Raw genomic sequence first — 19,559 nt, 5'->3', positions numbered from 1 at the left:
GCATTATAAGGCCTCCAAAATTCAACATCACCCTTAGACCTGTTGCCTTAGTGTGTGCTGAAAAGGTTATGTCTCTTGAGCTTAAAAGGCCTGAAGGACTGGGCCAATGAAGAGGGACTTTCTGCCCCTCTCCTCTGGCAAGATTCTGATTTTCTCAGAGTGGTACAGAGCAACTCTACATAGAGTGGCACTGCAAGTAGGGAGGCTTTGCTTTTCCTTAAGCTTCCAAAGACTTAGGTCCTTCTAGAAAGGTAATTTCATCTTCCAGAGGGGTGGATGAAGAGTTTTCAAAACCTAGAAGAGCGGAGTGGGAAATTTGTGGTATTTGTTTCTGCTGGAGGGAGGGAGAGTGACAGATAAACTAGTGAGGATAGGACGGTGCCACATGTGATAAAGTCACATCCAGGATAGTTGGATTAAGCAGTGTCAGTTTGAAATACAAGTCCCAGAAGGCATTGCAGGCAAGGAGCCAGGGGGTGAGATGAGGAACCCGGATTGGACTCCTAGCTGCAATCGGGGAAGACATGGGTGTAAGCTGGCAGGATGTGTAGAGTGGCTGCCACTAGGGGGAAAGAGAGATAGGTAACCCTGTGTGCAGGAGCTCCTCATTAGTCTAATGCTTAACTCAGCTGGTATGGGTGTGGGGGAGGCTAGTGGAATGAGAATGATTGGTTGTGAGAACATAAGCCAGGGATTGATTAGGCAGGTGGGAAGGAGTCCCAGAGGAGTTCATTTCAGGAGGAGAGAAGAAGTGAGAGAGAAGCAGTTGCAGGGAAAATCCCTTGGGTGTGAGAAGTCCCTAAAGTATTGAAACCTCCTGAAGGTAAAGGCTGCTTTCTGATTTAACTGGGATGATGAACTGAATGCAGTGTTTGTCTTGGGCATTGAACTACTGTTTACTGTGCACTGGATAAAGAGCCCAGACTGAAGCTGACTGTGAGCCTGTATTGAATCCTGGTAGGTGCTGGCAGCCTACTACTTAAAGGGGACTATTTGCCACACACTTTCAGGTAGCTTACATGTGTTTAAGATTGAAGGTGAATGCTGCTGTTGAAACCGTGTATCAGGTTTAGAAACCTGCATGGAATAAAAGCCTTAAGATTAAAGTTGCTGGTGAACATTTGTTTCTTGATTGTACTGGGAGCGCTCTCCCTGGTGACACACATAAGAGATGAAAGAAATCTCTCTATCTGCCGTGTTCATTATGAACTGGTTACCATGACAGATTTTAAACAACAATGTTTTGTTTTGATGAGGGAGGGAGTTTCATGTATCCTGTTAGCGTGGCCAGGCTTTAACATTCTAAAACAGGACTTCCCAAACCTGTCCTGGGGATCCCACAACCAGTTATTTACAATAAATATGCATGAGAGAGAGAGAGCTGCATGCACTACTTCTGCTGTATACAAATTTATTTATTTAGAAAACTTAAGTTTTACTTCATATTTTAATGAAGATGCCTGTGATGACCACACTGAGCTGCCACAAACCTTCCCTTCCTGTTCATGTGGTCTTTCTGTGTAATTAGTGCCCCTCTGTTTCACTCAAACTTGTCTTTTATCGCACAGTATATGGAACTTTAACAGATGTACTCTGTGTGTGTTATCTATACTGTTGTGCTTTATATTACAGAGCACAACAGTATGGATAGCACACACAGAGTACATCTTGCTTTCTCATGCATGTTCATTGTGGGTATCCTAAAAATCCAGCTTTCTGAAGATTCCCTGGGACAGGTTTAGGGGGGCCACTCTTTTAGCAAAGTTATGAAAATTTTCTATTGAAGTCAAAATGCTTAATTAGATTAAACCACCTACTTAATTCAGTCTCTGATGCCTTAATATTTTGTTTCCTATCACAGATCCACTTTTGAGAGTGGCTTATTACAAGCAGAAATACAGCTTCTGCCACCACTGAATATGGAAGTTACTGTTGAGCGTAATTTGGCTGCTGCCTGGTATAGTGATGTTCCTGATATCAAAATAATTGGACGACTCAAACCTATGATGGTGAGTATTTTTTATGGTTTCTTCTTTCTCAAGGAGTTCTCCTATAATGATAATGCTCAAAATTATATATCTACAGAAACACTTTGAGCTCATCCTACTAGAGCAAAATAATCCTACTTATTAGATATGAAAAATATAGTAGTAAAACAAATTAGAACCATAACTTCTTTGAAGTTTTCTGCTAAATACAAACAGCTTGATATACAAAAGCATTTAACATAACATAGTAAGACAGGGCCACTGCCAGGCTCCTCCCCACTTGGGACACAGCCGCCATGCCCACCCACTCACACTCGGGATACAGCCACCAGGCCCAACAGTAACCCAGCCGCCGCTGCTACCCCTCACTCTCGGACTGCCACCAGACCCCGAGGCTGGGCCCCCCTTGGAGGCCGGGGCCTATGGAATTTTGCCCCCACCCCCCCATCAGCAGCCTTGTAGTAAGATAGTAGGTGACGGCAGATAAAGACCTATATGTTTCATCCAGTCTGCCCAACAAGATAAACTCATTACATAAGCTATGATGTGATACTTCATATGTATGGCTGATCTTGATTGATGACAGTGCTGACCACATAACTGCTTTTAAAAAAAAAAAAAGCATTATTATGTCAGATCTATGAATAAATCATGAAATGGAACTTGACTCTGGTGAACAGGAATGGGCAAAAAAGATTTTTATATACAGTTGCTAAATGTGTATCTCTCTCTCTACATACAGTGGTGGAAATAAGTATTTGATCCCTTGCTGATTTTGTAAGTTTGCCCACTGACAAAGACATGAGCAGCCCATAATTGAAGGGTAGGTTATTGGTAACAGTGAGAGATAGCACATCACAAATTAAATCCGGAAAATCACATTGTGGAAAGTATATGAATTTATTTGCATTCTGCAGAGGGAAATAAGTATTTAATCCCTCTGGCAAACAAGACCTAATACTTGGTGGCAAAACCCTTGTTGGCAAGCACAGCGGTCAGACGTCTTCTGTAGTTGATGATGAGGTTTGCACACATGTCAGGAGGAATTTTGGTCCACTCCTCTTTGCAGATCATCTCTAAATCATTAAGAGTTCTGGGCTGTCGCTTGGCAACTCGCAGCTTCAGCTCCCTCCATAAGTTTTCAATGGGATTAAGGTCTGGTGACTGGCTAGGCCACTCCATGACCCTAATGTGCTTCTTCCTGAGCCACTCCTTTGTTGCCTTGGCTGTATGTTTTGGGTCATTGTCGTGCTGGAAGACCCAGCCACGACCCATTTTTAAGGCCCTGGCGGAGGGAAGGAGGTTGTCACTCAGAATTGTACGGTACATGGCCCCATCCATTCTCCCATTGATGCGGTGAAGTAGTCCTGTGCCCTTAGCAGAGAAACACCCCCAAAACATAACATTTCCACCTCCATGCTTGACAGTGGGGACGGTGTTCTTTGGGTCATAGGCAGCATTTCTCTTCCTCCAAACACGGCGAGTTGAGTTCATGCCAAAGAGCTCAATTTTTGTCTCATCTGACCACAGCACCTTCTCCCAATCACTCTCGGCATCATCCAGGTGTTCACTGGCAAACTTCAGACGGGCCGTCACATGTGCCTTCCGGAGCAGGGGGACCTTGCGGGCACTGCAGGATTGCAATCCGTTATGTCGTAATGTGTTACCAATGGTTTTCGTGGTGACAGTGGTCCCAGCTGCCTTGAGATCATTGACAAGTTCCCCCCTTGTAGTTGTAGGCTGATTTCTAACCTTCCTCATGATCAAGGATACCCCACGAGGTGAGATTTTGTGTGGAGCCCCAGATCTTTGTCGATTGACAGTCATTTTGTACTTCTTCCATTTTCTTACTATGGCACCAACAGTTGTCTCCTTCTCGCCCAGCGTCTTACTGATGGTTTTGTAGCCCATTCCAGCCTTGTGCAGGTGTATGATCTTGTCCCTGACATCCTTAGGCAGCTCCTTGCTCTTGGCCATTTTGTAGAGGTTAGAGTCTGACTGATTCACTGAGTCTGTGGACAGGTGTCTTTCATACAGGTGACCATTGCCGACAGCTGTCTGTCATGCAGGTAACGAGTTGATTTGGAGCATCTACCTGGTCTGTAGGGGCCAGATCTCTTACTGGTTGGTGGGGGATCAAATACTTATTTCCCTCTGCAGAATGCAAATAAATTCATATACTTTCCACAATGTGATTTTCCGGATTTAATTTGTGATGTGCTATCTCTCACTGTTACCAATAACCTACCCTTCAATTATGGGCTGCTCATGTCTTTGTCAGTGGGCAAACTTACAAAATCAGCAAGGGATCAAATACTTATTTCCCCCACTGTAGATATAGATAGATATAGATATATCGATATCTATCTATTAGCCTACTATTCAGTCCCATAACAAAAAACTGTATGTAACACATCAGCCTTAGATTTTTCATTTTTCATACAAACTATTCAAATTCTGGTGTCACCTCAGTAACAATAACAAAATCTTTCCATTGCCAGGTAGTGTGAAACATCACAAAACCCTGAAATATGCTACTTAGAAGCTATATAGCAGAGCCTATGGACAGCAAACCTGCAGCACTTTCAGTTGGAGCTGGTGACAGCAGTTATCATTGGGTATAGTAGGGAAGCAGAAATGGGGACCAATTATGAGGAGTACAAGAACCTGATTATCAGGATCTCTGGTCTTCCCAGCTTGCAGGCACAGATGACTGATAAGGAAAGCACAGGCGTCTTGTCTATACCAAATATTTTGTGACACACCTCACACCTCTTGTGGAGACACTGGTTGAGAACCACTGCTCTAGACATATAGTCCTCTGTCAACAAGCAAGATATAATCAGGAGCACAAGTGAGTGATATAATTACATGGTGATAGGCTGGAACATTTCTCCCAAAACTCATAAACTAGTATAAGATTCAGAACATGCATGGCCCTTCTTCCACACAGTGATCTCTTCAGACCCCTCATTAACCCCCCCCCCCCCCACACACACACACACACACAACACACACACTGAATGGATGCAAAATCAAAGATCTTCCATATATTTAAATAGTTTCTCTATCCTATAGTCTGTGTTCTGTTGTGGCATTTTTTCTTCTATTTAAAAAAGTTTCTAGATTTTCATCATGCCTCTGGAGCATTGTGCAGACTATATCAGGCTTTTGACCTTGCCTAGAATGTGGAAGAAGAATCTAGAACTTAGTCATCCATGCCAGGTGTTTCAGCTTATGGCTCGGAACATAACCAGGCTGAATTTTGTACAAAAGAATCTCTATGTGAGCCTGAAGTGTTTCCTCAGTTGATTCCATAATCACTACAAAGTAGAGAGGAAACTCTTGAGTGCGCAGAAAGAGGCATAAGATCTGTGCAGAGATTTTTCTGCTTATGTTTTTAGTCTTGCTTAGAGACTTTAAAAGCCCAGCCCTGAAGGGGCAGTGTCATAGATCTCCGTAATGATTTGTCTCCACTGAGATTCCTAAAGTGCAGATGTCCTTATTTCAGTTGCAAAGGTCTGAGAACAAGGTAGCTCCTAAGCTGCACGCTAAAAACAGTGAAAAAACATTGTCATCCCAGTGCAGAGGACACCAAGCAAGTGCACATCTCTTCTATGCAGCCTTATGGCAAGTAAATACCATGATAGGTGCAAAGCCCTGATACACACCCATTACCATTATGTTTTGTTTTATACAGTAATAATATATCAAGCGCAAAGCCAGCACAGAGGCTGGTCTTGCTTGTGATGAGACAGTCTTCTAGATTATCTTCTCCTTTGCAATGACCTATATTATGTTTATTTAACAGGTTTTGTATACCATCTTACTGAATACCAGGTATTCATTCAAAATCATTTACAATAGGTGGGTCCAAGATGGCGCTGTGGTGAGAGGATGTACCTGTTTGTGCAGCGATATCTCCGCCAAAATCTTATTCTCGTTGGACTTGTGAAAACAGGATGGGGAAAAGGAGAGCAAAAATCTGAGTGCTAAACCCCCCAGCCCCCTTGCTAGAACCCCCAGCGAGACAGACGACGCTGGATCGATATCGTCTGCTGCCAGGTTCAATTCTGGCTGCTTCTTCCCTCATGCTGGTAGTGGAAGCTTCCAGCGGCAGTTCCAGCAGGGCAACGTTAAGACCTGTAGAACGCACGACTTCTCCACAGCCAGGCAGTGATTATGCGCCCCAGCAGAGTTCTTCAGAACTGCACCAACAGGTTTACCAGTTGGAAGGCCACGGGGGGGGGGGGGGGGGGGGGGGCGGCAGCTTGTGGTGACTTTGAATTTGACCACTGGAGTAGAACAACTACTGCAATTAGCAGTCAGAGTACTAGGGCAAGAAATTGTGATCACTCTGAGTAAAGCTAAGGATCAAAACCTGCCTGAACCTGTGAGTAGGGCAATACAAGACCTGCCGTGGTGACTTTAGAAGCAGTTTGGGACGCTATTAGTAATTTACAATCAACCTTGTCAGAAACAGTTTGACAAAATACTAAAGATATTGCTGTGATTTCTAAAGCAGTATTAAATCAGGCTCAGGTCACTGGTCAGCAGATTGCTGAGATGGCTACCTTAAATACTAAATTATAGACTTTGGAGAATTTGGAGATAACCTCTGTTAAGGAAAGGAACTTTGTTATTAAGTGTCTGGAATATTTGGAAAACCAATCATGAAGGAATAACTTGAGATTATTGAACTTTCCCAAATCTCTTGTTTCTCCTTTGGATATGTTTAAAAAATATATGATTGACATTTTGAAGTTCTCTCCTGACTCTTTGCCTCCGATTACTAGGGCTCAATATATTCCATCTACTAGAGCTTCTGTTAGATTGAATAATTTACCTCAAGGAGGAGAAGAACTCAATTTGACCTCTTTTCTAGAATCTTCGCTAGAAGTGATAACGCAAAGAACCACTTTGGTGGTTACCTTTGCTCTTGAACCTGATAAAAATATTAGACTTTCCTTTTGATACTTAGATATGTTGTTTATGGGGTCTAAAATACGAGTATTTCCTGACTTGGCTAGAGTGACACAGTTGAGGCGTAAAGAAGTTTTAGTTTATAAGGCTAGGGTTCAGTCTTTGGGAGCCAATTTTGTATTACATTTTCCATGTGCATGTTTAGTATTATATCAAGGTCAGCAGTTTCAATTTTTTGACCCTAAGCAACTGAAGGATTTTTTCTCTTATTTAAATTTGTTTATTGGTTTATCATTTAAACAAAATAAACTAGATCCACAAGAATAATCTTGCTACAGAAACACAGCTCCATATACAGAACATTATTGTTATATACATATACATAGGTTTAGTACATTTAAAGTTAGCTTCCTTAGACCACAACAGGTGTGGGGCGTACTCAATTTAGGGAAGATTCAAGAGGAAAGAAAAAGAACTATGTCTAAACTTGACGAGTGCATGTCTCTATTTATTCTATCTAGCGTCAGTTCTGTTGTTTAGCATCCAGAAAAAACTTGAGCTGCTCCGGTACAAAGAAAACATGTTTGACCATCCCTATTTTCACTATACATTTACAGGGGTATACTAACAAAAAAGATCCTCCCAGTTCTAAAGTCTTTGATTTCAAATTCAAAAATTCTTTCCTCCGTTGTTGCGTTTGTTTAGTTACGTCTGGGAACATCATTATCTTTGCTCCACCAAAAGGAATTTTTGCATTTCGAAAATATAATCGTAATATGGAGTTCAAATCCTGTTCAAACACAAAGACCACAAGGAGAGTGGCTCTTTCTGTCACATCTTCTAGAGACTGCTCCAATATTGCGGAAATATCTTTTAAACCTTCACTTTTATCCTGTTCCATAGGATATTGAGCTCCACTTCTCGTTCCTTCAATGTTTCTCTTCGGAATATAAAAGATTTTGCTTATTGGTGGTGTAGTCTCCTTTGACATTTTCAAATTCTCCATTAAATATCTACGAAATAAATCCATTGGGGTATATCCTAATAATTTTGGAAAGTTCAAAAGTCTTAAGTTCAACCTCCTATTAAAATTTTCAATTTGTTCAATTTTTCTCTGTATAAGAATTCTTTCTTTAACTACTGTTGATTGAAACTCTTTGAACTTTTCCATTTCTTTTTGAAGCGGTGTCACGCACGTTATTAAATCAGATTTAACAGATTCCACAGTAGTTTTTAAATCCTCAAACTTTTGATTTAAAAGACTTACTTCACTGGAAGATCTTTGAAGGGTTTGGTCCATCTTAGTTAACATCTGCCAAATTCGTTCTAGATTTAACTCCGATTGATTTTCTAGGGCCTTCATTCGGGCCTCTTCGCCCAGCATTTTTGTCTGCGTCGGTAGTTCCCCACTGAATCGCATCCCTACTCCACTTCCGGAAGGGGGATGTTTCTCCTCTATCGGCGCAGTTAACGCTGGACACGGAGGAACTGTTGGAGCAGGGGGGGAAAGCGATGTTTCTTCGCCCAGCAGCGAGTCCCCTTCCCTGGGAATCGCCGCATCGAGCTCCTCTACCCTGCGATTCTGAGAGACTCCGGAGAAAAAGTTGGTTGTTGTTGCGGGGAGGAGGTCGAGGTCAGAGGGGGAACTGACCTCACCGTCCCCTTCCTTTTCGTATGAGGCATATTTGATTCTTGCAGATAATATGAGGGAAAACAACACAAACTCTCGGAGCTAACTTAAAACACCTCCGGTCACATCGCCATCTTGGAAACGCCCCCAACTGAAGGATTTTTTACAATCCAGGGAAGATGTAAATGTGACAGTGTAACCTATATGTTCACTGTTTAGGGTGGGCTGAGAAGCATTTAATGCCCTCTTGTGGGGTTTTTTCTCTTTTTCCTTTTTTTTTCTTCCTTTAATCTTGGTCCCTATTTCCTAATAATGTGGTCGAGAGAATCTAGTTTTCTGATATTGTTATAATTATTTCCTAAATTCCTGCTGAAGGTGGTTTTTTGTTTTTTTAATTCGCATGAAGAAATAGTGATTTGTCCTAAACTGCACAAGCATCCACTCATAAGTCTCTCCATTCTCTGGACTGTAAGCAGATTCTATCTTTTCTTAAAAAGAAGAATCCATCAAAGTCTATAGAACTCTTCATCTCTACCAATACCAGCAGACTTGACATTCCAGTGCAAAGCAGATCCTGGCTAACTGGCTACCATCCTGCATTCAGATCCTTTAGAAGCAGGCTGTCACTGCTCACCTGTACAATCAAATCTTGTCAGATCAGAGCCAATTTGGCTACCATAGCTCTTTTGAAATGTAGTTCCCTAGAAAACATCAGCTATTGGGTCTGTGCTTCATACAGTCACATCACACTACTGTTTGGGTCAGACATCAGAGGAGTTGTATTCCATCAAGCATTACTCGCCTGTCGCATTATCATCTAATTGGACTACTTCTCAACAACAGAGACATTTTCTCTAAAAAGAACCAATCTGTTTGATAGTAATCCACATATATATCTGATTCTATTCTCCTTGTTGGTTGATAAAGCAAAACTGCATACCTGAAATGACAGGATTAATTAGGCACACAATCCCTCCCATCTCTCCAAGATCTATCTCTTTGAGCTGTGGAACTAACTGAGAAAACTGAGCAGAATATGTATGGGAAGGGCTGTGCATTCTCAGAACTTTTTATACTAGTCTCTGAGCTCTGGGAGAATCTGTTCCACCCTGGTACCATTCAATGATATCATTCACTCATGTGCTTCATCTCATTAAATGTATTCTCTACAAGGAGCACCTGTGACAAGCAACTTAGCTTTATATGTTTAGAAGTTATACAGCTGACTGAATATCTAACAAAAGATGTTTTTTTTCCTTTCAATACCGTGTTTGTTTATTTTTAATAAAGGTTATTCTCAGTCAAGAAGACCTGACTACTATTTTGAGAACACTGAATGAGAACATAGGAGAGGGTTCTGCTCCAGCTTCTGAACCAAAGGAAGCAAATGGTTCGAACAAGGATGCCAATAGTACTTCTCATTCTGGAGGTATATTCTTCAATTTTATACAATGTATAACAGCCCAGCATCACTTTCATAGAATGAAATCTCTAACTTATCAGGGTAACTGCTTAAATCATTGGGAGGAAATTCCTTTTGGAGAATAACATTATTTCTAGCACAGTACGTTTGTAAAGTCCTAAACATAAATGTGCCCATTCTTGTTTTATTTCCATACAGTTTAAATCCTCTCAGATACAATGATTCACCCCTAAATAAGATATACCTTTTTTTTTTGAGCAAAGATGCCTAAACCGTAGTTCAAAAACTTGGAGTGCCTAACTTCAAGAAAATATGCAGTTTTTGTGAAAATAGAATATAACCATGGAAATCTTAGAAACTATACCATGTGACTTGAAAATATTTTACTTGATATTTAAAAGTTAGACCATTAAATAGAACCTTTTGGGATTGTTTTGTTTATCTACTGTGAGCAGTTCCTTTGTTTTTAAGCCTTAATCAAGGTCTGGTGTGCTATCATATCAGATACTGTTTTCTAAGTAGATATCCTCTGTAAGTGGTATTCTTGTGCACTTCTGGTCAAGGAATAACAAATATCCAAACATTCAGTCTGCTGGTAACCCCAGACCAAAGATCACCTGGAACAACATCAACTAGTGTAGCTTTAGTCGAAGCTTCTGAAATTTTGTTTCAGTATAAGAAAAAAAAATGCCCCTAATATTCAGTGCCATTTATCTGAGTAGGAGTAGGCCTACTGAGAATTTCAGAACTGAAAATCTTCACTGGCCATCAGTACACCTGGAGAGGAGCTGGAGATTTCCTGGGTACTGGGGATATTCAGTGGTAGTACTTGGATAACTCTGGTGGTCAGTCGATACCTGGGTGTTTGACGCCAATGTCTCTCTGTCAGCACTGAATATTCACATATAGATTTAAATACCGCAGCCAGCGTTTAATCAAACACTGACACGTACGGTATTTAGATATTGGCCATGGGGGGGGGGGGAGATGTCTCTAGAATAGTTTGTTTATTCCAGGTTGATTTAAGTCTCCATGTGTGGAAAAACATATCAAAATTTTAAAAATTTAGTGTATTAGGTCATGTACTGTAATCTGATATGTTGCAAAGCATTCAATTAAATACTACAAAAAGCAGCTCGTAAACCTCTTAGCACAAAAGATGGCTAAATACATAAAAAAAAAAAAAAAAAGACTTACCAGTGTAGGTGCTGGTCTCCAGATAGCAGCATCCATTCCAAAAATTGGACTACAAAGTAGTTGAGCCAGAAACTGAAACACCAAGTTTCACTACCAATATACTTGTGTTAGGGGACACTTCTGAAACTAAGTCTCAGTTGCACAGAAAACTAACAGCCACCTTGGAAAAAAACTGATGCCAATTGCTCTCTCCAAGGTGTGGGTGTCTTCTTTCTGTACAACTGAAGACTTATTGTTTTGAGAGAGCGTACCCCAAGGTGTGTACATTGGTAGTGAAACTTGACCGAGACTGGCCCTTGATGTCATTTCATGGGACTGTTAATATTGTATGTGGAGCCTTGCTGAAATCTTTAGCCCTGCAAATTTGTGATCCAATTTATGGAACAAATTTTGTTAGCCAAATACTAGCCTACGTTGACAGCAGATGAAATTAAAATATCTTCTTTCTTTTTCCTTATGCATTTGACCACATTTTATGCTTAGTGGCATATGATATTTATATGATTTATTTACTGCCTTTTTTGAAGGAATTCACTCAAGGTGGTGTACAATAAGAATAATTCAAGCATAAGCAATAGACAATTACAGTAGTAAAAATATTCAAACTACACAAAGTATCGCATAATATACTACTTACAATGTCAACACAATATGTAATAAAACATTTTAATAGCATAGGATATAAGCAAAGATGGAACATACAGATAGGTAAAAGAGTAAGAGGAGTTAGAAAATAAGTAAGTTGCACATGAGGTCAGAAAAGTGATTAAGTATTATCTCAGCTAGAGAAGGAGTGGATAAACATGTCCTGCTGCAGTATGTGCAGCCCTTGTCGCTCCTTGTGTGTGTGTGTAAGACTAACAGGTTAGTTAGTTCTTCCATTAAAGGCCTGGTTGAAGAGCCAAGCTTTCACCTGCTTCCTGAAGTAGAGGTTACTAAATATACCACAATATTTTAAAACAAGTTTTGATATATTTTGTAATACATAGGAATGTAAATGGACCTAGGACTACGAGATTGTTACTTTTTAATTGGTAACCCATATGTTTTTCCTTGGATATTTATACTTGACTGAAAAATAACTCCATACAGCCGATCTACAGGAGCTCTAACTTTATCTTAAGTGTTAGTGATCACCTTGGTGAACAAATCAGAGCGATGCTCTTTGAATTACTTCCTGTACTTCTAAAACTGAGAGATGTTGCTAGTAATGTGATATACAGAACTCGTCCTTATTATGTACCTTGAGGTCAGTTCTACAACTGGATGCCTCCATTTAGGTGAGAGCCTTTTCTATAATGGCATCTGGTTGTCTAGGTTCTGTTAAAGAATACTAGTGTAACCCGATATTGTCATCTAACATTTATGCACCTGCAGTTATTCCAGCCATAGATGGGCCCATAAATGTGATAGTGGCCAGAAGAACTTACTATATTCTGTAAGTTATGTGTGCCTACAGGTATGCCCCCTGGCATTTACATGCTGTGCAAGTTATATGTGCTGTTAAAGAACAGCGCTTAGGCACCCTGCTGGCACTTCCACAGGTATGTATACACCTGCGCATGCAAGTGCTAGTATTCTATACATTTATGTGCGTGTAATGCAGGTGCCTAGTTTAAAGAATTGCCCTTCGTGTGTGTTTTTTGGCTTGCTCAAGCATTTGAAATTGAGGCTTACAATGAATTTTGTTTTCACAATCTTTGAGAAGCATGAGTTATGAAAATTAAAGTGCTTGAAAATATGTGGAACCTTTCCTGAGTTTTAACACCACTTTTTGGTCTGTTATAAATTCTGCTTCTGTAGATATCTAATTCTTTCACCATCTTATACTAGTGAAAAATTTGTTCAGTATAATGTTTTTTGCCTGGCCCTGCAAGGACCAGGTAGTAGGTGGATAAAATTTCATTTTCTAAAGACGTTTTAAAATCTTTTTTTATATATTTATTATAAAGGAGATGTAAAAGTAATTCACAGAACTATGCCCTTAAGAACCAAATTTAACCTAACTGAAAATACTTAGATATATATTTAGTTGCTCCTTTCAGAAAGAATACTGTAACAAGGCCATGATCACTAGCTTTTTTGAGCTGAGGCTGAAGTACTTGTTTCCATAGACTTGTAGGAAAAGCACTGATCACAGTTCTTAAGCTAAGTCAATGGTTCCCAAACCTATACTGCAGGGCTCCCTAGCCAGTCAGGCCTTTAGGATATCCACAATGCATATTCATGAGAGATTTGCATACAGTGGTGGCAGCGTATGCAGAATCTCTCTCATGAATATGCATTGTGGATATTCTGAAAACCTGTCTGGCTGGAGAGCCCATAGGAGTGATTTGGGAGCCACTAGGCTAAGGATTTATCTCTAATAAAAAAGGATCCGAAAACATCCACACACATACTTCTTTCTGCAGCAGTAGCCCATATCTTCAGCCCCTGAAGTACTTAGGGTGAACTCCCAAAACCACTTAAATTTCAGTTTAACCAGGTTGAGCAATACTACTTGCAATACTCAACAAACACTTTTAATATTTAGAGCATTTTTGGCTCTCATGTTTGTAGAGGAGGAACAGGAAAACAGACACATTGTTGGAGTTCTTGGGATATGCAAATCATCTTTCAGTCTCTCTCTGACTTCAGTTCTTTTCAGTATTCCTTTTAAAAGCATTCAAAAAGAGACTGGCTCCTTCACAGTAATGACTTGGAGCTCTAGTCTTAACCACCTCCTTTCGGTAGCACCAAACTTGCTATAACTTAAGTACTATCCTCCACCCCTGGCTGTTCTTTGTAGTCAAAAGAAAAATTCTAGAAACCCATTGTCCTTGTTTACAATTTTAGTTAATGCTAAGTACCTTGTTCCTTCTCTGTACAGTGTCATCTGTTATAGAGCCATGACTGTTCTCTGATGGAGTTTCCATTTGGGGAGTTTCTCAGGCCATACATTCGCCTCAGGTCTAGAGGCTGTGGGTTTTTCCTTTCCTCTTCCCCCACTACTTCCTGGGAGATATTTTAAGTGTCTCCAGGGTATAAACCCTTCCCTTCTCATTAACTCTTCTACCCATGAGCTTGTTTCCTTCTTACCCAATAAGGGCTATAGGTTTCACTTGTCCCTGTTTATTTTATTTATTTCACAGTTTTTATACCACACTATCAAACATTCTGTACCCTCTAACCTTTTCATAATTTGGGATAAAACTCTTTCTGGCTTCAGGATTTCCTGCTCCCACCCTCCTGGGACAATCTCCCTATCGGTGGTTCTTATGGGGTGAATCCTTCCTAAAGTGCTCTCCCATATTCTGAGCTCTTTCAGTCTCTTGCTCTATCAGAAGCATTATGGGCTCTGTAGTTTTCCTTCTTAAGGAAAACACCAGTAGTTATTCTACTTAGTTAGGGTTTAAAGCTCTCACCTGGTATACCATCATGACAGGGATACAACCTGGACCTGTAACATTACTTAAGTAGCTGTTCAGATAACATTTCATTTGTTTATGGTCCTATGAATAAAGTATTCTCCTATAGAGACAAAATAAGAGAACACCTTTAGTAAATGGACCTCTTAAGTTTGGATGTTACAAATTCAAAAGACTACTTAAAAAAATATTTCTTCTGCAGGAACAACTGTTGTGACAGCTGCTGTAGTGGAAACATATGCACCTATTAAAGTAAAGACAACACTAAAATTGGACTTTCGGTTTGATTCCCTCACTTTAAATTTATATAGCCCACATAAAAGCCAGGTAAGCATGGATCCATATGAGCATGTGAATATATGCATTCTAGGAGATGTTATATAAGAGATTTAGTATCTGTGTTGGTATTAAAAAACTAGAGTTTTTGACGCTTGTAATACTTTTAAATAATCTATAAAAAAGATAATTTTTGAGTCCCTAAACTAATAGTTTACTTGGTCTCGCTCTTCCAGATCTTAGGATGGAGCTGTATTCTGTGAAATTGTGACTTTCTCTACTGACCTTGTAGATTGGCTACTGTGATTCTGATCCCACTGCTACCTACTATACTGACAACTTTCAATTTGCATTTTTGACATGAACCACTTAAATGGAGTTTTAGCTGCAATAGCATTCCAGTATTAAAAATTCTTTCTCCCTGCAACAAGGTTTTGAAATAAATCCTGAATTAAGGTTTAATGGATGAGGGCAATATAGCCCTAATTTCATGTATCTGTCCCTAATTTCATTTATCTGTCCGCTCACTGATAATATCATTATTGTCAGATAGGCTTCTGTTTTAAAATATTGTGGTCTCTGATGGACTCGGAAGGGTCTATATGCAAATGCCATGGTCATTGTTCTTTATTTTTAAATACTGGCCACATCATTTAAATATGTTATATATATTCACTACTGTCCAGATAGCTACTGTCCAGATAGCGAACAGCTCTAAATATATGTGGACAGCAGTGAATTCTGCTGACTTAGATAGATGGTGGTAATCAGATAATTATGTGATTTAAGCTAGGCAGCTTTTTTGCTTTCCTGAATTAATCTACATAGCTATATAGATAGTTGCTGAATATTGCCAACTATACGTAGTTTCGTGGAATGCGAACACTCCACCCTGGCACTAAATATATAACAAATTAAGCAAGTCCCATCTTAACATCAATTAAATGGATAAAAGGATCTTCAGACAGCCCATGAGCAGTACTAAGACAGTGCTCAACAATGGCTAAATTCTTCATTGATACAACATTTTTCCAAATTTTGCAATTTTTCTTTTTTATTTTCTATAAAACTTTTAAAACATCAGTCTGTTTTTCTTAAGCACTTATTTTTAAATCCTCTTGTGCTCACAAGTGTAAGGGTACCTCTCATGACATGAATTCATGTTTCGTCGGTCTATGTCAGGGTCAAGGCACCTAAAGAAAAATACAATTTAGAAAACCATTCCATCACTGTGTCCAATTCAAAGTTCTGTTGCAAGCAGAATTCCATACCAAATGCTCTATAAACATCTACTATGGCCAGTAGTTCAAAATGAAAAGACGGGGGGGGGGGGGGGGGGGGTGTTTCCTGACAGGCTTTTAAACCTGCCCTAATGATAGATGACATTAAGTACATATGTATTGCCACACTGGGACAAACCAAAGGTCCATCAAGCCCAGCATCCTGTTTACAACAGTGGCCAATCCAGGTCACAAATACCTGCAAATTAAAGGGACATTCACAAAAAAGATTGACTTCATATGAGGCTTATCCATTCAAGTTCTTCATTCAATCCCTCCAAAGCAACAGAATTCAAAACAAATATCCAGTATTGTTCTTTAAAGTTTAAAAGTTGATCCAACCCAATTATTGATGTCAACTTGCTTGTTACTCAATTTGCGCGCACATTCAGGGCACCATATATAGAATCTGGGAGATAATAATGTACCTGACAAGTTGTTAATGTAACATAATAGTTCGAAGACCTATTGGAGATTAAAACTATCATTAAAAATACATACAAAGTTTATATTTAATTGAGGGTCCATAAGAGTCCAGGCCCTTGGATTATTAGCTCTGGATTTTTATTTTGGGGTTTTTTTTAATGAGGGGTTAGGGGGTTGGGTCTTCATTGAAAATTGGATGGCATTGTTGATAGTTTGGTTGTATATGTTCTATTGTTTGTCTTCAATAAAAATGATTTAAACATAAACGTGGATGCAGTATTATCTTCAAATATTAGTAACTTCTTTGTGTTGAGCACCATTAGCTGTTGCAATAGAAAATAATTTGGATTCAGATTTCCAAATGATTCACTTATTGAATCCAATGTTGTAGAATAATTGAGAATTCAGTTGTGAATTATATGGGAGAGTTACCGGTGCTAGAAATGGTATTCAAAGCTGACAAGTCAGAGAAACCGAATCAAATCTCTGTAAACCTGGAAAATGTAATGGATCAATTTGACAAACTGAAGAGTAGCAAATCACCTGGACTGGATGATATTCATCCCAGAGTATTGATAGAATTGAAAAATGAACTTGCAGAACTATTATTAGTAATATGTAATTTATCTTTAAAATCAAGCATGGTACCGGAAGATTGGAGGGTGGCCAGTGCAACACCGATTTATAAAAAAGGTTCCAGAGGTGATCCAGGAAATTATAGACTGGTGAGCTTTGACGTCTGTGCCAGGCAAAATGGTAGAGACTATTATAAAGAAAAACATTACAGAGCATATTCAAAAGCATGAATTAATGAGACAAATCCAACATAGTATCTGAGAAGGAGGACCTGCCCCTTCTGGACACTCATTGAGGGCATCACTCCTTCCTCCCACTTCTCCCAGGTGGAGGGTTTACGACACAAGAAAATCATTCACACAGCTGTTGTCAGCTTCAATCTCAATGTGCTTTATTTTCTCTCATACGTAATTCAGCAGTCGCAAAAGCAAGTGAGATGTGGCTAACAAAGACAAAAGGAGAAAAAGATTAAAGTAGGAGTTACAGAAAAAGTTGGCTTCCTGACTCTCTCTGCCTGACTCCTCGTAGCCTGGGTCCAGGGCTCCTCTTTTATAGGTATATTTCTCTTGTTCTAGTCCACCTTCTACCCCAATGCTACTTTCTGTCACATAGACCAGTATATCTGCAGCTGTCCCATTTGTCCAATTTCCTGACTTGTGCACAGCTAACTGCATCCTGTTTCTGTTCTTAGCTTCCTCTGTTTCCTCTTTAGTAATTTGAAGCAAGCTATGATCTACTCCATAAGAATGTATAACAGATTTAGTGAAGGTAAATCTTGCCTCACCAATCTACTACATTTCTTTAAAAGGGTGAACAAACATGGATAAAGGTAAGCCAGTTGATATTGTGTATCTGGATTTTCAAAAGGCATTTGACAAAGTACCTCATGAAAAACTCCAGAGGAAATTGGTGGTAGTGTTCTATTGTGGATTAAAAACTGGTTAAAAGATAGAAAACAGAGAGCAGTGTTAAATGGTCAGTATTCTCAGTGGAGAAGGGTAGATAGTGGGGATCCACAGGGGGTCTGTGCTGGGACCGCTGCTTTTTAACATGTAAATGATCTAGAGATGGGAGTAACTAGTGAGGTAATTAAATTTGCCGATGACACAAAGTTATTCAAAGTTGTTAAATCACAAGAGGATTGTGAAAAATTATAGGAGGACCTTGGGAGACTGGGCATCGAAATGGCAGATGATGTTTAATGTGAGCAAGTGCAAAGTGATGCATGTGAGAGAGAGGAACCTGAACTACAGCTATGTGATATAAGGTTCCACATTAGGAGTCACCGATCAGGAAAGGGATCAATGTGTCATCATTGATGATGCGTTGAAATTCTCTGCTCAGTGTTCACCGGTGGCTAAGAAAGTAAATATAATGTTAGGTATTATTAGGAAAGGAATGGAAAACAAAAATGAGGACGTTATAATGTCTTTGTTTCGCTCCATGGTGCTACTACACCTTGAATATTGTGTGCAGTTCTGGTCATCGCATCTCAAAAAAGATATAGTGGAATTAGAAAAGGTACAGAGAAGGGCAACAAAAATGATAAAGGGGATGGGATGACTTCCGTATGAGGAAAGGCTAAAGTGGCTAGGGCTCTTCAGCTTGGAGGAAAGATAGCTGAGGGGAGATATGATAGAGGTCTATAAAATGAGTGGAGTGAGCGGGTAGACTTGAATTGCTTGTTTTACTCTTTCCAAAAATACTAGGACCAGGGGGGCATGCAATGAAGCTACAAAATAGTACATTTAAAACAAATCGGAGAAAATATTTCTTCAGTCAACATGTAATTAAACTCTGGCATTCGTTGCCAGAGAATGTGGTAAAAGCAACTTATTGAGCTTTAAAAAACGTTTGGATAACTTCCTAAAAGAAAAGTCCATAAGCCATTATTAAGATGGACTTGGAGAAAATCCACCACTTACTTGTAGGATAAGCAGCATAAAATGTATTGTACTGTTTTGGGGTCTTGCCAGGTACTTGTAACCTGGATTGGCCATTGTTGGAAACAGGATGCTAGGCTTGATGGACCTTCGGTTTGTCCCAGTATGGCAACGCTTATGTTCTTATATTATGTAAGAAAACATTCTCCATCGGCCCTTCTTGAAGGTAAAGATGTGCAGGATAAAGAAGCATGAACCATATCTTCTTCGCCGAAAGAGAGGCACAGATTGGATTAAATGCCCTGTGGCCCTCCATTGAAGCTGAGGAATAGTCCTGGTAAATGGGGATTAGCTGATCTTCATATTTGGTGTCATTACATTTTTGCTAGTACAGCTGTAGCAGGGAGGTCTTTTGCACATAACTATGGAATTTTGTAATAACGGGCCTCGACCCCACAGCTCTTTCCAGTCATCAGCCCACTCTGTGTGCCCACTCCAGTCTATATAACTTGTGCCCACATGTCTCCGGAAACTGGTGCAATTTTCTGGT

General features: G+C 39.7%; 1 protein-coding gene across 1 annotated transcript in view; it reads left to right on the top strand.

The window, feature by feature from the left end:
* The window catches only part of VPS13A (vacuolar protein sorting 13 homolog A), a 556,982-nt gene that overhangs the window by 231,585 nt on the left and 305,838 nt on the right, over positions 1-19,559 (top strand). Inside the window, exons 34-36 of the mRNA XM_030193720.1 lie at positions 1,862-2,009; positions 9,832-9,970; positions 14,771-14,895. Coding sequence (XP_030049580.1) covers positions 1,862-2,009; positions 9,832-9,970; positions 14,771-14,895 — 412 coding nt within the window. The remainder of the gene's footprint in view (positions 1-1,861; positions 2,010-9,831; positions 9,971-14,770; positions 14,896-19,559) is intronic.

Source organism: Microcaecilia unicolor, chromosome 2 (assembly GCF_901765095.1).
Source record: "Microcaecilia unicolor chromosome 2, aMicUni1.1, whole genome shotgun sequence".
Lineage (NCBI taxonomy): Eukaryota > Metazoa > Chordata > Amphibia > Gymnophiona > Siphonopidae > Microcaecilia > Microcaecilia unicolor.
This window is presented reverse-complemented; position numbering and strand designations above follow the sequence as displayed.